At 45.8% G+C, this 23,967-nt stretch overlaps 1 protein-coding gene across 1 annotated transcript; it reads right to left on the reverse strand.

The window, feature by feature from the left end:
- Positions 1 to 1,681: 1,681 nt before the first annotated feature.
- On the reverse strand, positions 1,682 to 14,908 carry LOC311309288 (sodium-dependent lysophosphatidylcholine symporter 1-B-like; the record flags this gene model as incomplete). The annotated part of the gene is made up of 14 exons (XM_084438492.1): positions 1,682 to 1,736; positions 2,054 to 2,230; positions 2,515 to 2,658; positions 2,796 to 2,908; positions 3,002 to 3,085; positions 4,061 to 4,144; positions 4,236 to 4,354; positions 4,622 to 4,712; positions 4,872 to 5,035; positions 5,156 to 5,234; positions 5,605 to 5,728; positions 11,525 to 11,649; positions 12,745 to 12,870; positions 14,819 to 14,908. 14 exons carry the CDS (start codon positions 14,906 to 14,908, stop codon positions 1,682 to 1,684), a joined length of 1,575 nt encoding a protein of 524 aa, XP_084294618.1.
- Positions 14,909 to 23,967: the final 9,059 nt, after the last annotated feature.

Raw genomic sequence — 23,967 nt, forward strand, 5'->3', positions numbered from 1 at the left:
CCTCAGCCTGACAGTGAGTGTGGGTCAGGTCAGCTCTGAATTCACTGGTTCAAATTGAGATGTAGTCAAAACTCTAGCATAATTGAGACTGATGTACATTTCTGTTCGAATTTATTTAATAATTTTGAAGTTACAGTACACAAATCTATCACTATTAATGTACATTTCAGCACTTTGAGATTGTTTCACAAGGAAAAGTGCTTTATAAATTAAATGATTGTTATTATTATTACATAACTCAGCAGCTATTGTCACAATGCTGGCAACTTTGTCAAAGTCTAAAAAAATATTTACAAGTTACATACAATATATACAGAACATGTGCACATCAGAGAGAACACTGGGGAAGTGTTTTCTAAACTGCACCCGGGAGAGATATTTGGGAAGATTTGGAAATGGACATCCTCAAACAGATTTTGTTTGTATTTTTGTGACCGAAGACTGCATCGTCCCCCACTAAGGTCTAATGTCCTGACCTGTGAACAACAGAACACCTGGCCTGGGTAGGCCTATACCCTCTGTTCAAGTAGGCTACATAAAGCCAGGTAAAACAGATTTGTCACATTATGGATAATACTCAAACCATTAACAACTACTGACATGATGATCCTACAAGTCTTCCCAGGACAAGATAATCAAATTAACATAAATACACATTCCTGTTGTGTACTGTTCAGTCACATCCACACAACCGCATGCATACGATACACATCAACAGCACATGTACCTACATGAACTCACCGAACGCACTGATACTCATTTTGATACACATACATATGTTCAGATTTAGATTTGTCTATAACAAAGGGACACATTTAACACTAGTGTGCTTTAGTCCTTTGGATTAAATACTTTAAATAAATAATTAAATAAAGCTCTCCCAGTACATTTGAGTGAAAAAACATGGTTTTAGGACTTTAAAGACTGTCTAGTATTTTACTTGTGTCTAGTAAAAGACTTCAGGGAAATTTAACAAATGGAGATAACAATTTCATTATCCATTTTTTGTTTATTCCCACTAGAAACCAGTAAACTTATAATATTGTTCTCTGAAAACCACCCCTTGAATACAGCAGCAGGTCTGAAATATCTTCTGACATATTACGTTCACGTTGGTCCTGGCTCTCTAAATCGTTACGGCACACATAGGAGTCAGACCCTTGAAATGTGAACACGTAATAAAATACTACCATTCAACTCCAGTTTAGATGGAGTACATTTCTGATTGGCCCTGAAAATAAGGGCTGATGTTTCCCTCTACGAGGACCATCCTACTGAATGGAAAGTCTTGCTTTTATAGTGCAGAGAAAGCCCCCCCCCCCTTGATCACCACACACGTGGATGAGACATACAAAACAGTAAATATCCAATTCAAAATCCGCCCAAGGCATGTTTTGTAAACAAACACCAAAAAACACAAATCCACAATATCACAGACCAACAGAAGATACAGTACTCAACAGGCCTCGGAGAGTGAGATGACTCTGAATGTCCACTAGGGGGCCCTGTAAGCCTGTAAGATCCATGTGGTCATGTGGAATGTGGTCTCCCCCTCTGTTAGTTCAGTGAAACCCCAAGCGCACCAGGCAGGTCCAGGCTCCCTAGTGGCCTCATCACTCCTGCTAGCCAGTGCAAACAGGCGTGACAGTGGTGACCTCTCCGTCTGGGTCTCCTCCTCGTCCTACACAACGCTCCCCAGCTCTGTCGACTCCGTCTCTGAGTCCTGCTCGCTCTCCCTGTGTTTCAGGATGGGAACACAGCCAGGCTTCAGACACAAAAGACTTGGCTTGATCGAATGAGGGCCCCTATTCATGACAGGGCAGCGACAGCTTAAAGCGTTTACTTTGCATTTAGCCAAAGTAAAGAATAAGAGTTTAAGAGTTGCTGCATGAGGCTATTGGCCACTGGGTCTCCAAGTGGCCTGACTGGAAAGAACATAGCTCAAGCGATGCATGAAACCTACTCAGTTGCAGTGGGTGCCTGGTCTAGTTTGGTTATCCCAAATCAGACATTGTGTGTGTGTGTGCGTGCGTGCGTGTTTGGCCTCGCTCACCGCATCTCCTGCAATAGCTTTCGGTTACATTGTCTCCTCTCCTCGTCGATGGGGTAGGTCTTGAATATCAACAGCCCCAGAGCAATGAGAACAACCGGTGCCGGGGATACCAGCACCTTTAGGGTTAAGTTCACCGCGTCCGGCTGAGAGCAGCCTCTTGTCAAGTACCCAGCAAAGCTGCTCAAACATGTACGGAAAGATGAAGAGACAAAAGCAGGTGTTAGTACAGTTTGGCTTGATTATGAGAGGAAGGATTAGGTTATTGTTCAGCACATGACTGGACTGAAAAAACTAAGCTAATCTTGAACTGTACTGATCCTATGGAAGAACGCAGTTCCGTCCAAGCAAAACTTTTCATTTTCTCACAGCTGTAATACCGCAGGCTATTCTGTCCTGTGAATTATTTTGACTATTTCAACTTTCAATACAATGATGATGCTTGTCGAGAGAAACCAACTCACTCTAAACTGAGGGTTGAGATACCGAGGGAAACTCCAGAGGCAAACTTGGTGAAGAAGACATAGAAGGAGTAGAAGATGGCTTCGTGGCCGTGCGATTCCGGGTTCCTCACTTTGAAATCATCCACCACATCCGGGAGCATGGACCTGAGAGACAAAGACAGGCACAGGAATATGGCTGGAGAGAAAGACACACTAGTCACAAGAGGTAAACGCGTTAACGCTGCGGGCACCACGGGGGGAACTCGAAAGGGGGTAGACTACCCTTCTAGTACGCTACTCACCAGGGGAGGAGGAACGCTACAGCCACGCTCACTCCCGCCGCCACGGAAACCATGTAGGAAACCATAAGGTTGCTCTCGATACAGATAATGAGGATCATGAAAGGCACCGCCCACTGTGGAGGGATTGGTCAAAAGAAAAGCTGTGAGATGAAAGGTCATTTTAAATACACGTACTCGTCAGGTTTTCAGTTGAGGCTTTTGCTCACCGTGATGCCGATGTAAACGGTGGTCTTCTTCCCAAAGCGGGTCAGGAACCACTGCCAGAATGGAATGGACAACGTCCCAGACAGCTATAGAGTAAACACAGAACAATGTGACCACACAGAACATCCTAACAATCCTAACAAAAATACAAACATCACTTATTTCGATAGGAATCCATTCACATTCAAATCCACGTGCTAAGTGGACTCTTCTAAGCATTGTGGTAAATGTGGGAACCAGGAAGACAAGCCAGTAGGATAAAAGGTCATGGGAGAAGGCTCTTTCTTTGACCCTGCCAGGGGGTGGTTGACCTTTTAAACTTTCAGAGAGATGTGGTCAGCCACTATGTCCAGGGTTGTAGTTAAGGGGTGAGAGGTGATGACAATTCTAGGGGTCCCACAGCCCTTGGGGGAAGCCCACACAAACCCAGAAGTCTATTATGTAGACTCCCCTTTCTATGACTGAACCTCACTAATACTCCTACTGATGCTGTGGTAAATGACCACACAGGGACGAGCAAAAGTACTGAGTTTGGCAAATAGTTTGCAGTTCCCATACACCATTAAAACTGAGCAGAAGACAATCATCGTTCTTTACCGAGGGCCATCTCTCCATCCTACTGGGGTCGAGGAAAAAGCAACAGAGCAGAAAATAGACAGGAGAAACAACGAAATGGAGGGAAAAGCCAAGATGGCGTTCCCATGGTGGGGCTGACAGATCGCTGGGGGCAACAAAGACCCCTCTGTGTTCATGTCTCCCATTGGCCCTCCAGGAGTGAAAGTCCATGCAGAGGACAGGTTCCCAGGGGACACAACAATGACTCTCTGCCCACCCCGAAAAACCTACTCTTTCATCCCCATGGTGACTTGTGTCCTCTCGCGAGGAAGAGAAATGTTACACTATCGAATTAGACGCCCCCGACCAGTCACCGTGACTGAACTTAATCTGGTATGTTCAGTGGGCATGATTATGTATCTCCGCTCATGCCTCTCTCTGTGGGTCAGTCCTCTGGGTGGAGGTTTTTAGGAGCGGAAGGCTTTTCCTCTGTGGGGACGACTCACCATAATGACCAGGAGGAGGTTCTTGAAGTCGTGCCTGAAGCCGAGGGTGTAGGTGCAGAACAAGGCAAAGTTCCCCTCCAGGAGCTATTGAAAGAAGAGAGTAAACATTGTGAGGGATTAGATGGATTATGCACAAACCAATTAAGTCCTTCGCTGGTGTGTGGCGCACGCTTACCATGAAGGCCAGCGAGGTGAAGAGGAAGCCCATGACCAGCTTGACGTACGGCCCGTGGCCCATCACCAACCTCAGGCCTTCCCAGAAGGACATGGGTGCGGATTTAAGATGGACCCTTTCTACAACCCACCAGCACAGAGAGAACAAAACGCGACATGATTTCAAGTCCACTCACTCTACCCAGCATCGGCCGAAACAGCCTTGGAAAGAGGGAATCAATAAAAACCTTTTACAATCAAACACAATCTCAGTCACGTTTTTATTTTGATCGTTTTCAAATTCTTAGCGTTGGTCCAAAACATTTAGCTGCTTGCCAAAATGCAGCCTCCTCATGTTCTATCTTGTAACAAAGACATTGAGCATCTGCAGTCTTCCATGCTGCTCACCTTCCTGCTCTCTGACTCCCAGGAACAAGACCGCTGCACAGAGAACGTAGACGACACATATGACTCCTGAGGCAATCATGTAGGCTTGTTTCTGTTCAAGGGACGACGGCAAAGACGGCAACTTTAGGATAAACTCCACTTTCAATCAAAACACTAGGCAAGGTTTTCCAGAGAAGAGAACTTCCAGTTCTTTGATTGCCATAAGTCTCAAATTTGAGACCACTGATCTTATTTGGGGTCACTACATTACCGTTTCATCCAACGAGACGTAGGTGATGTTGACCTCCGGCCCCATCCGTGAGGAGTTAGCGGGAGGGTCGAACTCTGTTGGGATACACGGGGCGATGGCTCTGCCCACAATCTGCCCCTGGATTGCCGTGCCAACCACTGTGCCCAACACTTCCACGGTCATCCCTGAGCAGAGTGACGAACGGAGGGAGGAGGAGAGGGATGGAGAGATTGATACTAGACGAATAAAAGACAACAATCAAGTATAACCCTCATATACTCAACAAGTTGACCCGGCTGACTCACGGTAGGCAGTAGCAGAGTCCCTCTCTTTCTGGTCTGTGCTGATGAACATGGTGAGCGCTGAGTAAGGCACGTGGAAGCACTGGAAAGCAGAAACAAAACGGTAAATGGACTGCACTTGTATAGCGCTTTTATCCAAAGCGCTTTACAATGAAGGCCTCTCATTCACCCATTCACACACACATTCACACACCAATGGCGGCAGCTACCATGCAAGGTGTTGGCCTCCTCAATGGGAGCAATTTGGAGTTTAGCGTCTTGACCAACGACACTTCGACATGTCGTCAGGAGGAGCCGGGATTCGAACCGCCGACCCTACGATCATTGGACGATCCCTCTACCTCCTGAGCCAGCTGCCGCCACCGGGTCAGCCAATCAGCGTTGTGTCAGAGTCCCGACACAACCACGCAGTAACATCTGAATCAAAAGTCGCCATTGGAGGAGAGACTGACCGTCTGCAGAGACTGGAAGATGCAGTAGAATACCAGGTACCACAGGACCTTCATGTGCTCAAATGGGGGAACAAACCAGATGAGGAAGTAGGTGAGCACCGCAAACGGAGTGGAGAGGAGGATCCTGGGAAGACAGAGAGAGGTTTGATTTAACCATGATACTGTATATAGGTTCTGGGACAGAATGAGGAACATTTAACTTCTGTATGGTCTAAGTGGGTAAATTGAATCAGTTTGTTAGCAATAGAGATAAGGTTCACTTGGTACGATGAATGTTTCTTGGAAATTATGATTTTTCTGTATCACTTCCAGCCAGGTACACAAAGAGGTACAATGGCACCTCCACAAGTCATGGGGGTAGCGGATATTGGGCACTTAATCCAACCAACTGAAAGGGTGAACCCCCCCTCCCTCTTTCTTGCAATCCTCCAGTTATCACTTTCTCTAAACTTGACCTCTAACCCCCTAATCCTGCCCTGTGTGGGCTTGCGTGGAGAACGTGTTGCCTCTCTCTCTGCCCAGCGCTGAGGGTCTCGGCTGGGCTGGCCTCACGGTGGCACCACGCTGACCGATCGCGCTCTCTCTCACTCCACTCTAGGGTCGCAGCCCCGCCACGTCCCTCACTGACCACCGTACCACGGCACTCCAGATGAAGTAGCAGGTCCACCGCTGGGTTTCCAGCAGACCGTTGGACTGTAGTGGCGGGTATCGCCCGGGGGCATCGGAGAGAATCGTTTATCAACCCGAGACGTTTGTGTGTCAGCGGAGCAGTGGGTATTCTCTTTGGCTCTGCCTCTCACTGACCCCAGAAGGTTGCAGCCAGTTAAGAGCCACTCATTTTCAGATCCATTATTTATAATGACGTAACAATGTCTGTCGGTATTTTTTTAATGGTTGCCACAGCAGCTACAACTGTTATCAAGCTGTGAGCTTTTAGTATTGAGAGCTGACTCCCCTTGAGGGAGGGGGGGGGGTGTCATCACACTGAAAACAGATGTATGGTTGTTTATCTGACTCGACATGTCACCGCTTCCATGCATGACTGCTTATAGGGAAATCCCCAGCAGCATGTGAGGACACTAGTCACACACCTTTAACCTCGTGTCACCAGGATATCCTCAGGGGAGAGGGTGTGTGGTCATAACCAGCCTGACGAAGGTCCAGATAGGACCGAAACGTCGTTTTGTGTATTTAAGTTCTATTGTGGCGTGGAGCTATAGTGTGCAGGCATTCCCCTTCTATCACTGACGCTATCCAGCCTGACAGCTGTTCAAGTGATGTGCTTATGGTCCTTCTCTCCTCGAGCAGAGCCTGGTGTCACCGTCTAGCGCTCGCCTCTCCAAAACAGCCTTCCGGCGGATGCACCTCACCCTAGACCCGCTTTAGACCGGTGAAATGCAAAGCGAATGGCCCCAGCATACACACCCTAACGGGAAAGCACTTCTGCTCATCATCGCTGTGAAATTATGAAAAATAATTAACGTTAAAATAAGGGCCAATTATTGGAAAATGTATTATTGGTGTACTTGAGGCGGCATGGCTGGGGAACCCAGCTCTCGACATTGTGCCCAAGTGTCCTTGAGCAAGACACTGAAACCCTAAATCTTTCACTTGCAAAACGGTGGTGCAGTAGTACTGTCGCCTCACAGCAAGAAGGTGCTGAGTTTGCATGTTCTCCCCGTGTTCGCAAGGGTTTCCTCCCAAAGAACCCAATACGAAAAACATGCAGAAGAACAGATGCTCTTCAGTCCCTGACCAAGACCTGGACTGAGCACTTGGACTTGGGTCCCCGCTGCCCACTGCTCCTGCCCCTGGAGGAGGACGGCTTGGATGGGAGAAATGCAGGAAACAATTTCCACCGGCGACGCCCGAAAAATTGCATGTGTGTGTGCTGTGTGCCGTGTTGCTGCCCACTATGTGCAATGTGTGTGTCCGTGTGGCTGAATAAAGACCCCCACCCCCCCCGGTCCTATAAATAAATAAACAAATAAATAAACAAATAAACAAACAAACAAACAAATAAATAAATAAGCCTCTGATGAGAGCTGGTTATGGTGCTTTGTTAAGACTTCTAATATGCTACAGGGCAGAAAACCACACACACACACATCCACCTTCAAACAATGACCTCATTAACATGCAGCCAAATATCTCGCCTCTCTTTGTCCTTTAGTAACCTTCCACCAAGCAGGTCCCCTCCCAGACTGCCACTCTGAGAAACACACAAGTGCTTCTCATACCCCTATTGGTCTAAAGCTGATGGTGTGGTGAGGGCTGGACCAATGACAGAGCGAGAAACCTGTTCTTACCCCCACCCCCTCTCCAAGTAGCCCCTCTCCACATGCAGCTTATACACAGCCGGCATTCTGCCACGCATGCCTTGGGTCCCGAGATGTGAATCTAATATCCCTGCCTGCACACGCTCAATATCACTCCTCCAGCCAATCCAAATCACATTCTGACGACAAAACCTACCTTTATCTCTCTCTCTATCATATAAGGACACCGACACACACGCACGCAGACACGTGCACACCCACGGTCTGAAGAATCTAAGGAGAAATGTCTATAACATCTACAGAGTCTTACTGCTATGTATTTGATTGAATGTGTTTGTTTGTTTTCACGTGGACACTGTGTAGTCGATAGAGTGAGGGAGACAGCTGATGCTGCTGCTGCTGATGTGGCCGTTCGGGGTTCACACGCAAATGCAAACACACTTATGCAAGCTTGCACTTTTTACTCTGTGCCCCTGTACTCGTGGACGAGCGTATGCCAATGTACTGTAGAATGTTACATAACAGCAGTCACTATGTTCTCTCCCGGGGTTGGAATAACTTTGGGGGTCCTACTGTGACCCGTCACCCCAGTCAGGCTGAAGCCAGAGGGGGGGGGGGATTAGCGTTTCTCTTCACCCCTCGCTGTGATATAGAGTTCCACTTCAACACATACATAGACTGCCTCTCTCTGGAGCAGAGCTAGGGTGGTGTGTGTATGTACTAGGGCCGTCGATCAAAAAAAATAAAATAAAAAAAAATTAATTACATGATCTGTAATTAATTAATCAGTCTAGTTAATCGCAATTAATCGCATATAACTTTTGGCTTGGAAAAGCCCCCAAATGAATATATTTCAATTAAAGGACATTACATTATTATGGCAGACGCGTAAAGCATTTAATATACATTATAAAAGGTGGCTTTAGAAGTCAATATATTGTTTTATTCAATTATTATTTGCAATATCTTGTTAAGTGTCAGGCTATCAATCAATCTGAGCAACATATTTTGCCAATACGTCTGTGGATTTTCAAAACTATTGTGCCTCTTGATGCCGGCTTGTAGCTGCATTGGAGGATGGAATTTGCAATGCTTCCATTAAGCCCTTGTCTTCTACTATAGCAATTGACCTGCAGTCATAGCAATTCAGCATTTGCAACTGAGTTTGGTCAGGTAGACGTAGCTTACTCATTCTGTGCTGCCTGCTCTCTGTAGCCTACGGGGTACACTGGGCAAAATCGGTAAAAAATAAATAAATAAAATAATTATTTAAAAAATGTTGATTAATTTGAGTATAATTAATTGCTCTAATTAACTCGTTAAATTGACCACCCTAGTATGTACACACTAAGTTAGCTTACACACTTATGTTTTTACCAACACAGTTAGAATGACAACAGATCCAAAACCATGGGTAAGAACAGTTAAAACCAGACTCATATTTGCATGGTACAATATCTTCATGCAATCAGTTCGTTATGAGTTGAGACGTTCAAATGGGTTCAGTTTGTTTGAATTATTGCATAATCTCCTTCAGTGGTCGGTCGGTCACATTATCATCTGAATGAGATCATTGTTATGTCGGATTGATTCACCAACACTTCAAACACATCAGACAGTAATATTATATATTATACTATTCGCCCTGGCTTCCCTCATGTGATGTGGGCCGTGCCTGCAGAGCAGTGAGCCACAATGTTTAACAGGGTGTTCTTGATTGGGTAATGCTTACATGCATTCATCTAAACAGAATCACCTTTCTCAAAACAGTTAACACACTGGCCAAAACACAAACACAAATGCCATAACACCTAATTTTTTTTTTTTTTTTACATAATGCACTATCCTGCTTAAAGGTAAAAGCCTAAGCACAATCGGCAAAACCAGAGAAATCATCCAAAACATGAATACGCTTGGTCCCATCATAGTAAATATTTTGCAAAATCCCATAATGCTCTCAAAACTGAAAATAATTTGTTCGGAAAAATAAATAAATAACTCCTTCAAAACAGAAGTGTGAGTTGACATAATGAACAGTTTGCTCAACCATTCCCAAGACAATTGTTGTTGATGACTATCAGAGGTTCATAACCAGCTCAGTGGCTTTGTGGTTAGAGTGTCCGCCGTGAGATTGGTCCCCGGCCGAGTCATACCACTATAAATAATGGTACCCAATTAACCCATGAAAGGTTGGATTGGGGGTAAGTCTAGTCAGACTAGGGTCCTGTGCAGGGGGTGGACTAATACATCAAGCTGCCTCACGCTAAGGAATCAAGAGATCAGGCTCCTAGCCTATGGGCCACCAGGCTCCAGAACCAACGGTTCTCAGTTATCGCTATTTATCAGTAGTTTATGTAAACAAGAAAAGTACATCACCTATTGCCCATTTTTATTTTTAGGCACTTTCATTACAATAGCAACAAAATGAAAAGTACTACGCAATTCCATGTAGGCTATAGAACTAAACATTACGATATAAACAAAATGCATGATTGTACAGTAAAATACAGTAAATACATTAATAAATATCAAACAACCAAACAAAAAGTGCTAAAAAAAATTATTGATATCAGCAATTCTCTCCTGCCTATGTGAAACACGTTTTCATCCACAGTAACAGAAGCATTCCATTTAGCCTCACATGGTTTACGCAATGGAATTTTTCAAAATGTGCTTGACTGTTGTGTTTATTGTTGGATTTCTTTTCAGTTTTCTATTTGGTTTTGATGAATCTATCTTGGATTTGCAAAATCATGCTAAGCATTGAGAACTGTTTTCTGTTTTTATTGAAAGTGATTTTGTTTGTACCCAATGAGAAATTGGTTGTTGTTTTGCCAAAAATGTTGGTGTTTTGATTTTCTATGTTATTGAGTTGGCAGTGTGAACCCTGGTTTCATACAAATGGTTTACAAAAAAAAAAATCTTTTGAACTTGGAATTGTGTGGAAAGGTACCCAAACTTAATGTAATGCCTTAAGTTGATATACTGTATTTAGCCTGACATACAATCCATCCCACTCATTCTCTGGTGACTGTTAAAATTGTGGCCAGTCCAAATGCACTTCTGTTACCTTTTAGTGAAAGCCCTCCTCCTATCTGTGCCTCTCCTACCCACCTCTGCCACACGCACTTAGGCTTAGCACCCTCGTTCTGGCCGACTGGCCATGCTTCAAAGCACTACCAGCCTTTCATGTCAACGTGCCATTCCAGCCCAGTACAAAGAGAGATAATAACTTGGATATTCACATACCATAACTAATGACTGAGTGCTAACTAATGACTGAGTGCTCTCTGTCCTGATTTAAATCCAGAGAAGAGGACTTAACCAAAGATGGCCAGTGGCCAAACAGCAGACAGAGATGGAGCCCTTAAGGGTAGGCTGGTGCTGAAGTCAGCTAAAGAACAAGTTAGAGACTCCAGCGAGTTAAACAGTTATGTCATACAGTATGTTCCTCTCCTTCCTCTCAATCTGTTCTGCTTATGACAAAAAAAATGCTTTTCATTTTTCAACAATCCCTCTCTCCTTCAATATCCTCCTCTGCTTTATCTTCAATATCCTCTGCTTTGCTTTTCAATTCCTCATTCGTTCAGGGCACCAAAACAAAAATAAAGACACGTGTACTGCGTGACTCGGGCACCTACCAGGGCATCATGCGTCCGATGCGGGTCCATTTGGTCCGGCTGACCAGGAAGCCGACAGTAGGGTCAGTCACAGCATCCCAGGCCCGACCCACAAACAGGATGATGGAGGCACTGAAGGCGTCCAACTGGGAAGAGATAGAGAGGGAGGGAGAAAGAGAGAGAGAAGGGTACCAGACCAATTAAAACACAGATCCCAAGGTTATTGAACAGAGCATTATTTTATGAAGGAAAGAAAAAGTACAGTATATTAGTTTAAGATTACATCTAGGATAGAAGATGGCTTGAGCAGCCCTTGGAGAGGAGTCAGGGTTTATCAGACTAACAGAACATCAACAGTAAAATAAGTTGCACACTTGAATTTTCTCCTTTGTTGTGATTCAATAGACCAACGTTTCGGCAAGGAGCCTTCGTCAGGGGGATCAGCAGAGGAGAAAATCTGGGTTTTGTGACTTTCTTAGTAGAGAAAGTGTGATCTGTTTCAGAACAAAGTGGAATTCAACACCGTTCTTTTGAGCTCATCATTTATTTGTCTGAAAGGCTTGTATTCAGTGGGGGGAGCCCCATGGTTCACAGTCTTACAGTGCGTTTTGCTAATTGAGCCACAAAGCGAAGCAGTGGGAGTCAGAGTTAATGCGCTTGACTGGACCGTTGGCGCCAGAGACTGTTAAATAGATACCGGACTCAAAGACAGAGAGGCTTTTGGCCTCGTAATCAGTCCAGTTCCTCTACAAGGAACTTCAGGGATTTTAGAGAGCTACTGTCTTTCAGTACGACCCCACAAAGTACAGCCCTTCTGTTAAAGGTTTTCTTTAGCACTTTGTATGTATTTTCTATGCACTGATATCTGAACCGTCCCAAGCCCCACGCTGCTCCTGAGCCCAAGGTCCCCTTTATGACCTGTAGTACATTGGCTTTTCGTACATTACAATAATTAATTTAAGTCACTTTGGATACAAGTTTCAGCTAAATGGCGGTAATGTAATTTCATGACCCTGATGAAGATGAAGATGGAATTTAAACTAATTTGCCATGTAAAATAAAGCATTTTAACTTTTTTGCATAAACCTAGTGTGCCTTGGGTTAATTTTGAAGAAGAGATTAATTTTTACAACTTTTCTTTTGGGATATTTCACGCAGCCCTTCAACAAACAAAACGCCCGGTGGCCTTCCTCTGGGCTGCTGCACCTCCAGCTGCGGCCAGTAGTGATGATGTCACTCACCTGGGCCACGTCCAGCAGGTAGATTTGCAGGAAGAAGCCCAGAGCGCTGCCTGTGATCTGGTACGGAGCCCCTCCGATGGCGTAGCACAGCTTGTTACAGACGGACAGCCGGCTACGCTCGTCCCTGTGGTCCCTCTGGACAGGGACAGAGAAGGGAGAGAGAAAGAGTGAGAGAGAGAGAGGGGGGGGGGGGGGGGCGACGACGACGACATGCACATAAGGATCGCAGAGAGGAGGTCATATCGTAGATAACCTAGAGAAGTCGTGGAGAAGTCGTGGAGGAGTTATAGAACTGTTATGGGTGGAATAGTGTTGGGCTGAAATGGCATTGGCTCACTGTGCTTAAGGTGACTGTCAGCACTGACCGACACAGTGGTTTTAGAGGAGAGAGGAGTTGAGGAAACCTTGGGTGTAAACACATTTAATTTCCACAGAACCGTAACATATGACATAAATCTAACTATGTATACATCCCCCTGTCTCAGCATACGTCATGCTGATTTCCCTGCTCTGTCCAACACACCTGGCTGGTCTTGGCCCCGTGGCCCTGCTGAACACACCTGGCTGGTCTTGGCCCCGTGGCCCTGCTGAACACTCCTGGCTGGTCTTGGGCCCGTGGCCCTGCTGAACACTCCTGGCTGGTCTTGGCCTAGTGGCCCTGCTGAACACACCTGGCTGGTCTTGGCCCCGTGGCCCTGCTGAACACACCTGGCTGGTCTTGGCCCCGTGGCCCTGCCTGCCGAATGACCTCCTCTCCCAGGCCACGGCCCCGGTGGCGGGCAACCACTGAAACAACATGACTCATTGTGAGCTTGGAGGTTGAGATTGGCTAAAGCTGCTCACCCCACCACGCTGAGTCGAGTGTCGGCTTAGGATCAAATCCGCTCTGACTGTGCAGTCAGGTCAGCTCTCAGAGTGGTGTGAGACTCATGGGCGGAGGTCACTGCAGTTCACGCACACTCTGAGGCCCTCACGCCGCCCGGCGCGGGCGCAGCGATTGGCTCTAGTCATGGGATGTTGTAGGCAGTGACATTCCATCTGTGGCCTGAGGGCAGCCGGCAGTCAGGGGACAGTCAGGAGGGTTCACGTCCTCTTTGCCCCGAAACCAATCAGCGATCACATCCTGGCTGCTCTTAGCCAATGCAGTCCGCACACGTTTTCCGACAGCCAATCAATGAAAGTGCCATATGCAACACCTGCTGATGAGTCACCCTGTTATGTGGGCAGACACCTGCTGTCTCAAGTCCCCTAACACAGATGTTCAGCAGTCCCATTCCCATGTGAATTAATCACGTTAAAGCAGTGCTAGTTCACCTCGGATCCCCTGTGGCATGCATGTACCTCCCCACCCCACCCCAGGAGTCCATTGGCGTCCTACCTACGGCAGCTATATATAAATACGGGCACCTCTGAAATGGCATGGTACGGTGACTAGCACCGCTGTGCCGGGCGAGCAGCCAGGGAGGCAGAAGGCGTGCAGAAGGCAGAATGAGAGCGGTGCTCTGACTGAGCTCCTGTGGCAGCTGTGGGTACCAAAACCATGCACCGCTTCCAAGAAACAGGCAGCTGGGGGGGAAGCTGGCCCATTGAATGACTGCTTCGCGTGCTTTATCAGCCGCAATTCGCCAGTGCAAATTTTTTGATCAGGCAAACAGTTGAAACAGGTTTCGTGAAGGCTGGACCCTTCTTTGGAAGGAACAGCTGCCCATGGACAGATGGAGAAACCGAGCGAAATTCAAACCACATGGTCGCCGGATCAGGGTGGTGTCATGTCCATTCATTCATGCGACGAAGGTGGCATAGCCACCCAATTCATTATGATAAACGACTAATTATATCCTGACTGATGGCTTCAAACGTGCCTGAGATGAGGTCGCAAATTATGCTCCAGCAGTATAGACACACTCAACGGTCACTGCTCATTATGTAAAATTTGATCAAACATTGTGCGGATGACAGTATATAGTCTACTCAACATAGACATTGATTTCTCTTAATGGCCTATCCCGACTCATCCATGATAAAGCAGCCTTGGCTATTAAAATTATTTACGGATTGCACGCGTTCCACTTACCTTGGCTATTTTGATTCCATCCACACTTATTGGTTTTACTGTTAATAGACTGGTCGTCGCATATTGCTCAGCGCCCTCTCCTCTTGCCATAATTGCTTTTCAAATTATTATTTGTTGTTTTTTTAAACCTCCGGAATTTAGAATATCTTCACGAGATCCTGGAAACCGCGGGCAAGACACCTGACATGCTCTTGATTCGGATGCTTCTCTGAGCCCTTCCAGCTCATTCATCCACAAGCTCCAATACTATGCCTCCGACGTCATTTAACCCTTTCCATACCTTTCAATGTCAAACTGTCTGTCGGCGTTGCTGACGACATGCCGTCTGGTTGGCCAGTGGCCAATAAAGGGCCAGCGTATTGCGAATCCATGCGAAATCCCATGGCTATTGGCCAGTCAAGACGTCAGCAACGTTAGCAGTTTACGTAAGCATGTGCATGTAGGCGTTTATGTTTAGTGCTCAGGTAGCCTCATCTACCGGTCACGTGATTTAAATACCACATGTGTTGGTACACAATCCTCCAGAGATACCAACACGGCATATCTCCCAGTGGCACCGTGTGTTTGTCAACGGACCAAGGCAATACAAGTCTCCCATGTGGTTGTGTGTCTGTAAATAGAAGTGACTGATGCCCACTCACTGCTCTTTGCTCATTCACCACACACACACACACACACACACACACACACACACACACACACACACACACACACACACACACACACACACACACACACACACACACACACACACACACACACACACACACACACAGCTGTTTTATATTTAGGTGCTTGAGCTCCACAATACTTTTGAGCTGATATCTATAGCTGGTGTCTATAAGAGATGCAGGCACTCATCTCTGGTGAGCTCCTGCCCAAGTCAAGCACTGGTGATAGCACTGCCCTCAGAGGGCCTGCATACAGTATTGTACTGGGCATATCAACTAGTCTCAGAGAGTCAGAGAGTTGGGTTTATTTGCCATTTGTAGAAGAATCCTCATTGGAATAAGGGTGCAGAGCTCCCTCAAAACATGTAAGAAACCACATAGACACACTATTAAAAAAGTAGGACATAGTAGACAAATGCCTGCATGATAAGGCCAACAATCACCTGGGTCCGTTTAAAGTGCATATCTCAATGTGCATATATCAAGTGCATATCTGAGGTAAATTTGTGCATAAGAGACACGATTTGAGCTGCCACTACTTCTACATACACACAGGAAAACCCCTCAACTGCACCATGGATCCGCAGGAGTGATTCTCAGTTGTATCCAACAATCTAGATGATCTTCCTGAGGAACGGGACTCAGTTTGCTGAAATACAACCCCCTCTGCTAACGCCCCTCAAAGACACACACACACTCTGGGGATCATGTTAGGTTTTATATAGCCTCTGCTCTAGGGTTTACCACAGAGACAGGTCCTCTACTGATCGGACATACTTGAGTAAGTATATATTTAGAATACATGTTAGTATAGAATCAATCGGAATCAATCGGAATCAGAAACGGTTTATTGCCAGGTGTGGTTTTCACATACTAGGAATTTGCTCAGGTCTGTTGATGCATAACAATAAACAGAGTGTGAGTACAAGACAGGACAGTGAAAATTTTCAAGTGGCACAAACAATTCAATACAATACTATATACAGTGCAATCTACAAGACATGGCAGTGCATAATACAGTGGCAAATGCAATAAATACTATACAGTGCAATCTACAATAATGTACAAATAATGTACAAAATACTGTCAGTGTGGGCCCTGGGCCTTGTTGATGATGTCACCTGCAGTTGAGCAGAAACTGTGTTTGTGCCTAGAGGTTTGGTTGAAAGAGTGGTGAGAAGGGTGTGGTTGAAAGAGTGGTGAGAAGGGTGTGGTTGAAAGAGTGTGACCAGGGTGGGAGGGGTCGGCCACAAGATTTTCTTTCTTCAGGGCCCTGGGGGCGTGCAGTTCCTGGAGGGAATGGAAGTTGCAGCCAATCACTCTCTCAGCAGAGTGGATAAGTGGACCAGTCTGGACTTGGTCCTTGGCAGTGGCAGCGGCATACAGTACCAGATGGTGATGAGGTGAGGATGAACTCGATGGCGGTGTAGAAGTACCATCATAGGCTTTGGCATGTTGAACTTCTTCAACCTGGGGGGGGGGGGGTGACATCCACAGCCATCTCCACTGTCTTTAGAGCATTGAGCTTGGCCACACCAGGACAACAGGTGGTCAGTCTCTCTGGAGATGAGCCCAATGACGGTGGTCCGGAGCTTGACTGACTGGTGACTGGAGGTGCAGCTGTTCGTGTACAGGAAGAAGAGTAGAGGGGAAAGGACGCAGCCTTGAAAGGAACCGGTGCTGATGTTCCTGGAGTCAGAGACGTGTTTTCTCAGCTTCACATGCTGCTTCCTGTCAGACAGGAAGTCGGTGCTTCACTTCCAGGTGGAGTCAGGCGCGTGCCCCTGGGAGTGTTTGTCCTCCAGCCGGGCCGGGAGGATGGTGTTGAAGGCGGAGCTGACGTCCACAAACAGGATCCTGGTGTAGGTTCCTGCAGAGTCCAGGTGCTGAAGGATGAAATGGAGGGCCATGTTTACTGCATCATCCACAGACCTGTTGGCTCTGTAGGCGAACCGCAGGGGTCCAGGAGTGGGTCTGTGATGGTTTTGATTAATTGTTCTTCATTACCATAGAAGTCAGGGAGATGGGTCTGTAGTCGTTTTAAGTACTGATATCCTTGCTTTTTTGGGGACGGGAATACTGTTTGAGGTCTTGAAGCAAGCTGGTACATGGCATGTCTCCAATGATGTGTTGAAGATGTTATGAATTGACTAAATCACACTTCCACAGCAGGCAGTGTGTTTAATTACTTCATCGTTGACTTGATCCTATCACATTACATTACATTACATTACAATCATTTAGCAGACGCTTTTATCCAAAGCGACTAACAATAATTGCATTTAACGTAGGAAAAGCCAATGTACTACTACTTGCCAGAACTCACAAGTGGATCTTCTTTCTAAAACAAGTGACTAAGAGCATAATCTAGTGCTGAAGGCAAAGTGCAAGAATAGCAATCTAAAGTACAATACAATACAATACAATACAATACAATACAATACAATACAATACAATACAATAAGTGCTTAGGAGGGAGGATTGTTGTAGTACTTCTTGAATTACATTACTTCTGATGAGCCTAGTAGTACTGTAAATATTACTCTATAGATCCTCTGACAGTCTTCGATCATGGTGTGATCCTTGGAAAGAGAGCATCATATTATCCAATGCTTGATGTGTGATGATTTCTTGTTTTCTTGGAGAGTTGAAGAGTTAGGACAGTCACACAGTGTTGTGTTCCTACTGTAGCTCTCTTGTTATTTCATTTTAACATCATAAACAGACATCATTGACCCCTTGTTCTCTTGGACATGCTCAGTCTCCTGTCTCAAAAGGTGCTCTACCAAACGGTTCTACCAAACGGTTGAGCAGGTCATTAAAGGGTTAAAATGGATTACTCACCAATTGCTTAGAGATGGACACACATTTTCACTCAAACACATGCACATGGATACAAACAAGCCAACACACACACACACACACACACACACACACACACACACACACCCACCCACACACACACACACACACACACACACACACACACACACACACACACACACACACACACACACACACACAAACAGTAAAAACCGTTACAAGATAACACAGAGACCTGCTTCCACAGTAATTGCTTCCTTCCTCCCCCTCCCCCCCCCCCCTCCCTCCCTCCCTCCCTCAGTCAGACCTGATGTCTCCCACCGGCCCCTGCGTCCCCTAGAGCAGCTGGGAGTCTGGACAGGGGGGCCTTGACCTCACGTAGCAGCTAATGGCCGTTTTAAGCGGCGTTGCTTCCCTTTGTCTTCAGATCACACTTCCTCCACCCCTGAGATGCTCCACGCGTGCTTCTGAGATCATACAAGCATCCCTAGCCGGCACCGCGCATAGTTTCCATCCAACTTGTGTTTCCTCATAAAACATAACCACCCTAGGTGCTGGCCTGGCACGCAGATGGTGTCTGTGTAGCCTACTGTAAAGTTGACTTGTCAAGTAAGCGCTGACAACTGAATAAACTCCTTCACAAGTGAAATCTCATAAATCTCATGTGTTGCCTATAGAGATCTTGAACTGTTGAAAACGAACTGAATTTAAGGCATAGTGGAACAGTTTTTTCCTGTGTTGCATGTGACCTAATTTATGTATCAACATACTTATGCTACTGTATGTTTGTTAAAGTGCAGGCAGGAAGTTAGCAACAACTTGTTGTTGTTCCCAGGGTCCTATGTGCCCCAGCTCTATATAGCACATAATGGGAAACTGAAAAACATGTTCCCCAGCTTTGTATTCGCTTAGTATGACATGGGCTATTGTGAGAACTCGTTAAAGGGGTTAGGGTTACAAAATCAGAATGGGTGTTTGTATGTGTGGATTTGCTCAGGGAACATACAGTAACATGGAGTTGAACATAGGGCCCTGGGAAAATGAGTCCTTGACACAATAAAACCCTTTGATAAGTTTAACAACATATTGAACTGTGGAACATACGTAGGAACCAGGGAACATAGGACCTTTGGAACTTAGCATAGACCCTGGGAACAGATACACTCAGGCAAGTGAGGGTGTGGTGATACTGACAAGCGACGCAGTGACACCTGTGACATTAGATAGCATAGTGTGTATGACTGCATATCTGAATAGATTCAATGAAGGAGATAGACTGCTCATTGCCATAAAGGCATCTCTTTAGAGAGGTTGTGACTGTCTCTGTATCTTTTGGTCACTGTGGAAAACATTTCTTTTTTTCCTTTTCCTTTTTTATTTTTATTTTTTACAGTACAGTCATTTAGCTGACGCTTTTATCCAAAGTGACTTACAATAATTGCATTTAATGTAGGAAAAGCCAATGTACTACTACTTGCTTGCCAGTACTCTCAAGTGCACAGGAGGGGTGTAGGATTAAAAACGGCTTGTTGTCGCCATCTACTGGACATTGATGGCACCACCAAAAAGTTAACCGGATTTATTTGAGTTGGTTTGGTTCTCTCTCCCCTGAAGTTGATTACACCTAAACGACGCCAGGTGGCAGTCAAACAGTTTATGATGGCATAGTTTATATATTGGACACTTCTTTCTTTGTAATCCAAATACCTCTCAGCGTCTGATACTTTACTATGATGTGTGATAAAAAGACTTGACTTTTTGAGACTCTTTTCTGGTATGCTCCTACTGCTGCTACTGTTTCTCAAATCATGTGATGCATGAAAGCTCAAATGTAGACTACATATGGTGCAAAAATCACATTCTAATCTTTTACGGATTAGACTTCATTCAGTTGCAGAGGTTTAATAAAATCTAATTTAATCTCTAATCTCGAAATGTAGAACATTTTAAATTGGCTTCAAAAGGTGGCTGATCTGAGTCAGCAAATGAGATGGATGTGTTACAACAGGCTATAAACCTCACTGCAGTTATGTGTGCACCATACTGAGCCCATGCGCTGAGGGTGTGTCCGAATATTGTCCTGCATCTCCCAGAAGAGCAATAACACTTTTCTATGAGCTTTTTCTTCTTTCTGTTCAGCAAAACCTCTGTCTAAGCGAAGGGCAACACGGCTCATTGCAATCTGTTTTGGCTTGTGTCTTTAATGGTGGGAGGAGAAGGCCAGAGGTCAGGGGTGAGGGGTTAGGGGGCGGTGTGGCAAAGGGGTCGTGGGGAAAGGGAAGGTACTGGACCGAGGACACTTCCAGTGACAACCCCCTGAAAAGCCCCCCAAATTCCTCCAGAGAATTCCGGGGTCCTCCGGGACACTCCGGGCGTGCCATGTCGGGATGGGTGAATGAGGGCGTCATTGTGCTCTGAGCGATTTCTCCCCAAAGGTGAGTCGCCACCCAAAAGCCAGCCTTCCCCCCCTCCCAACGTCTTCCGCCTCTTCACACATATGCTACTCTGACAACGAGGGACAATAGGAGACACTTGAAGTTAAGCGGGAGCTGAAATGGGGAGTCGGCCATTGTTAGTGTTAAGCATTGTTGCACCAACAATGAGCGTGCTGAGGAAAGAACCCAAGTTCTGGTTCCCTATGAAGGAATCAGCGGAGAGAGGAGGAGTGAAGGGCCCTTATTGGAGTTTTATGGCGGCAGAGGCTTTTGTTCTTATAACCAGAGATTAATCGCTCCACAAGCAGTAGATTGGAGGGTGGTCCCTCACTCCTTTCTGCACAGTGTGATAGGCTACTGTGCGTTTGTGTGTGTGTGTGTGTGTGTGTGTGTGTGTGTATTGTCTAATTTACAGTCTTTGAATTTCCATCCCTTTCCATGTGTCTGATCGGGTCATTTGATACATATCTCATATCATATTCATACATACGTCTATAATGCAATATCTCTCTTTTTCAGTACATCCTATCTCTGGTCATAGATGAAACTAACTTGTCCCCTTCCTTTCTCTAGCACCGTGACTGCTGGTGGCCCTTGTTCTTACTGAAGGCTTTACTGTCAATGACTGAGAAGTTCAGCCGCTTCACTAGACATAAGTACTTCTCGTGAAGTTGCTTTGGATAAAAATGTGCTAAATTACTCAAATTGCATATGTACATAGATACACCAATACATCTTTAATGGTGATGCTGGTTCATTCTGTGATGTTTCACTGAACGGACCGTACCGCCTGACAAAGGATCTGCAGTGTTTTGATTGGGCCAGCGGGACAGAAGTCACGGATGGGACTGGACGGGCCTCCCGTCTGGGACGCCACACCATGAGGCAGAAGTGTGCGTGACTGGCGGCCCGTCTCCGACAGCAGATGTCCATCACTAATCAATGTCATTACTGTTGGCTGGGCAAACTGGGGATGGCGGCGGTTCCCATCTTTATCACTGAGGGGTTAATTAGGGAGAGGGAAGGGCATGATGTTGTCCAGTCAGATCAATGGGCTATATGCTGGGTTTGGGGATGGAGGAGGAGGGGTGGCGCTGTACCGTGACCCATGACTATGTCTCTATGCCTTGTATCCTCGGCAGACGTTGGTGCCCTTTTGACTCCCAGCTGTGAAAGGCTTGCCTCAGCAGACACAGACAGGATCATTTTCAAAATCACTATGGAAAATTCACTTTGGCATTATGGGTTTTTTTATGTAGAATTTTGAGATTTTATTTTATTTTATTATTATTTTTTGAATAAGACTGTAACATAACAACTTTCCAGATGCACTGTAACAACCTCCAGCTCCAACTTCCAGACGCACCATAAATTAATTTAGATTTTTTTTCCCCCTCAAAAACAAATAGAACATCATGGTCTGAGAACTAAGGTGCTTCTTGCTCCAGTAAGAGATCATGTGTGTGAATTGGTGGAGAAGTGATCTACAGTAGCAGACGACCCACCAGGTGAATTGAATGTTTCACTAGTTGCTTGAATCCCATCATCTTTAGCTCTCTGACAAATTGAATAGAGCAATCACTGATAGTAGCCTATAATAAGCATATAATGCTCAACACATCTTAGTGAGACGTTTGTATGTTGCGCTGGTCGCCCCCTCCGACTGTGTGTTTTCCCGCCATCTTTGGCTGTGACGACCCTCCCATGGGAGTCACCGACCACCTCACCAGCCTGAAATCTCTGAGTCGCATTGACGCCTTGCAAGTCCTCTCCACTTCTGGTCTGTTGATGCGATGGATCTTTTTAGAGGCCATAACCACGTCCATAGATCCAGGGCTTCCACATTAGGATTCACATGCATCATTCATCCCACGGTCGCCGATATTGGTTATTGATCACCACAGGGATTATGTGCATTATGGGATTATGAGATAGTCTTGATGGCTGTCACGAAGACTCTGTATGCCATCTGGCTGGTAACTGGCTCCATTTTGTACCTAAAATGCAAGTTTAAACAGTATATTGTGCCATTTATTAACACACCTCACCTGAAACTTGAGACAGCTATTAATAGATACATATTGGAGGGGAAATTAATCATTATGGTTAGCTTACCTTTAGTATCAGGTCATTGGAGGCATTATAGATCTTCCTCCCTGTAATGGAGATTAAGAATCATCCCTCTCCCTCTACCTCATCCCTCTTGCACCTCTTGGAGTCCGGAGTTGTGACTGCACCAGGGTGAGGTAAATCTCAAGCCACTGTTGGTAGAGGAAAAATAGGAATAAAGATTAATTTCTGCTTTTGAACAAGGTTCTGACAGGAAATGTAATGAGTTTACCAACTCCTCCTCCAGTGACAGGGCAAACGTGGCCCCGGCTCCAGTCTTGTGCTCCTTCACTCCAATAATTGTGTGGCCCAACTCGTTTGTCTGTCTGACAGTCCACTCCTGCACCTGTACAAAACAAGGATATCACATTGATTAATGAGGGTAATGGTAGATATTTCAGGGGAAATTTACTAAGAATGAAGACAAAAAGAACACATTAATACTCACAGTCATGTGCTCTGCCACGCCTGGTCGCTGGAGGTTTCAGGATTACCACTGCCTGGTGATAGTACACCACAAAGCCACACTCATTCAACTTACCAGCTCAGTGGCCTTGTGGTTAGAGTGTCTGTCCTGAGACTGGGAGGTCGGGAGTTCGATCCCCGACTGAGTATAAAAATGGTACCCATTGCCTACCTGCTTGGCACTCAGCATCAAGGGTTGGAATTGGGGGGCTACATCACCAAATGATTCCTGAGTGCGGCACCGCTGCTGCTCACCGCTCCCCCAGGGGGTGGGTCAAATGCAGAGAACTAATTTCACACACTCAGGTGTGTGACAATCATTGGGATGTTAACCTATAACCTCCAGGGTTGCGCTGTCTTCTGGGTGGACCTTTCTGATAACTATAAGTCCTTCTTGCCGGCCCTCAGCACAGCCAAGCAGTCATGTTGCGTCAGTGGATATTTCTCTGTCCACAGAAAAGTGCCTGTTGGGTTTAGTGGAAATAGAAAAAGACTGTCTTCACTTAAAGGAAAATGCTCGTTTTTGACAACCTGGACCTTATTTACGACATATTATAAGAATTTTGACTCACCCAGATCACTTTTGTGTTGTTCGGAGGCCTGTAGAAGAAATTTAAAATCCAGCGCGAGCCAGTATATCCATGTA

This window comes from Borostomias antarcticus, assembly GCF_949987555.1.
Source record: "Borostomias antarcticus genome assembly, chromosome: 5".
Classification (NCBI taxonomy): Eukaryota; Metazoa; Chordata; class Actinopteri; order Stomiiformes; family Stomiidae; genus Borostomias; species Borostomias antarcticus.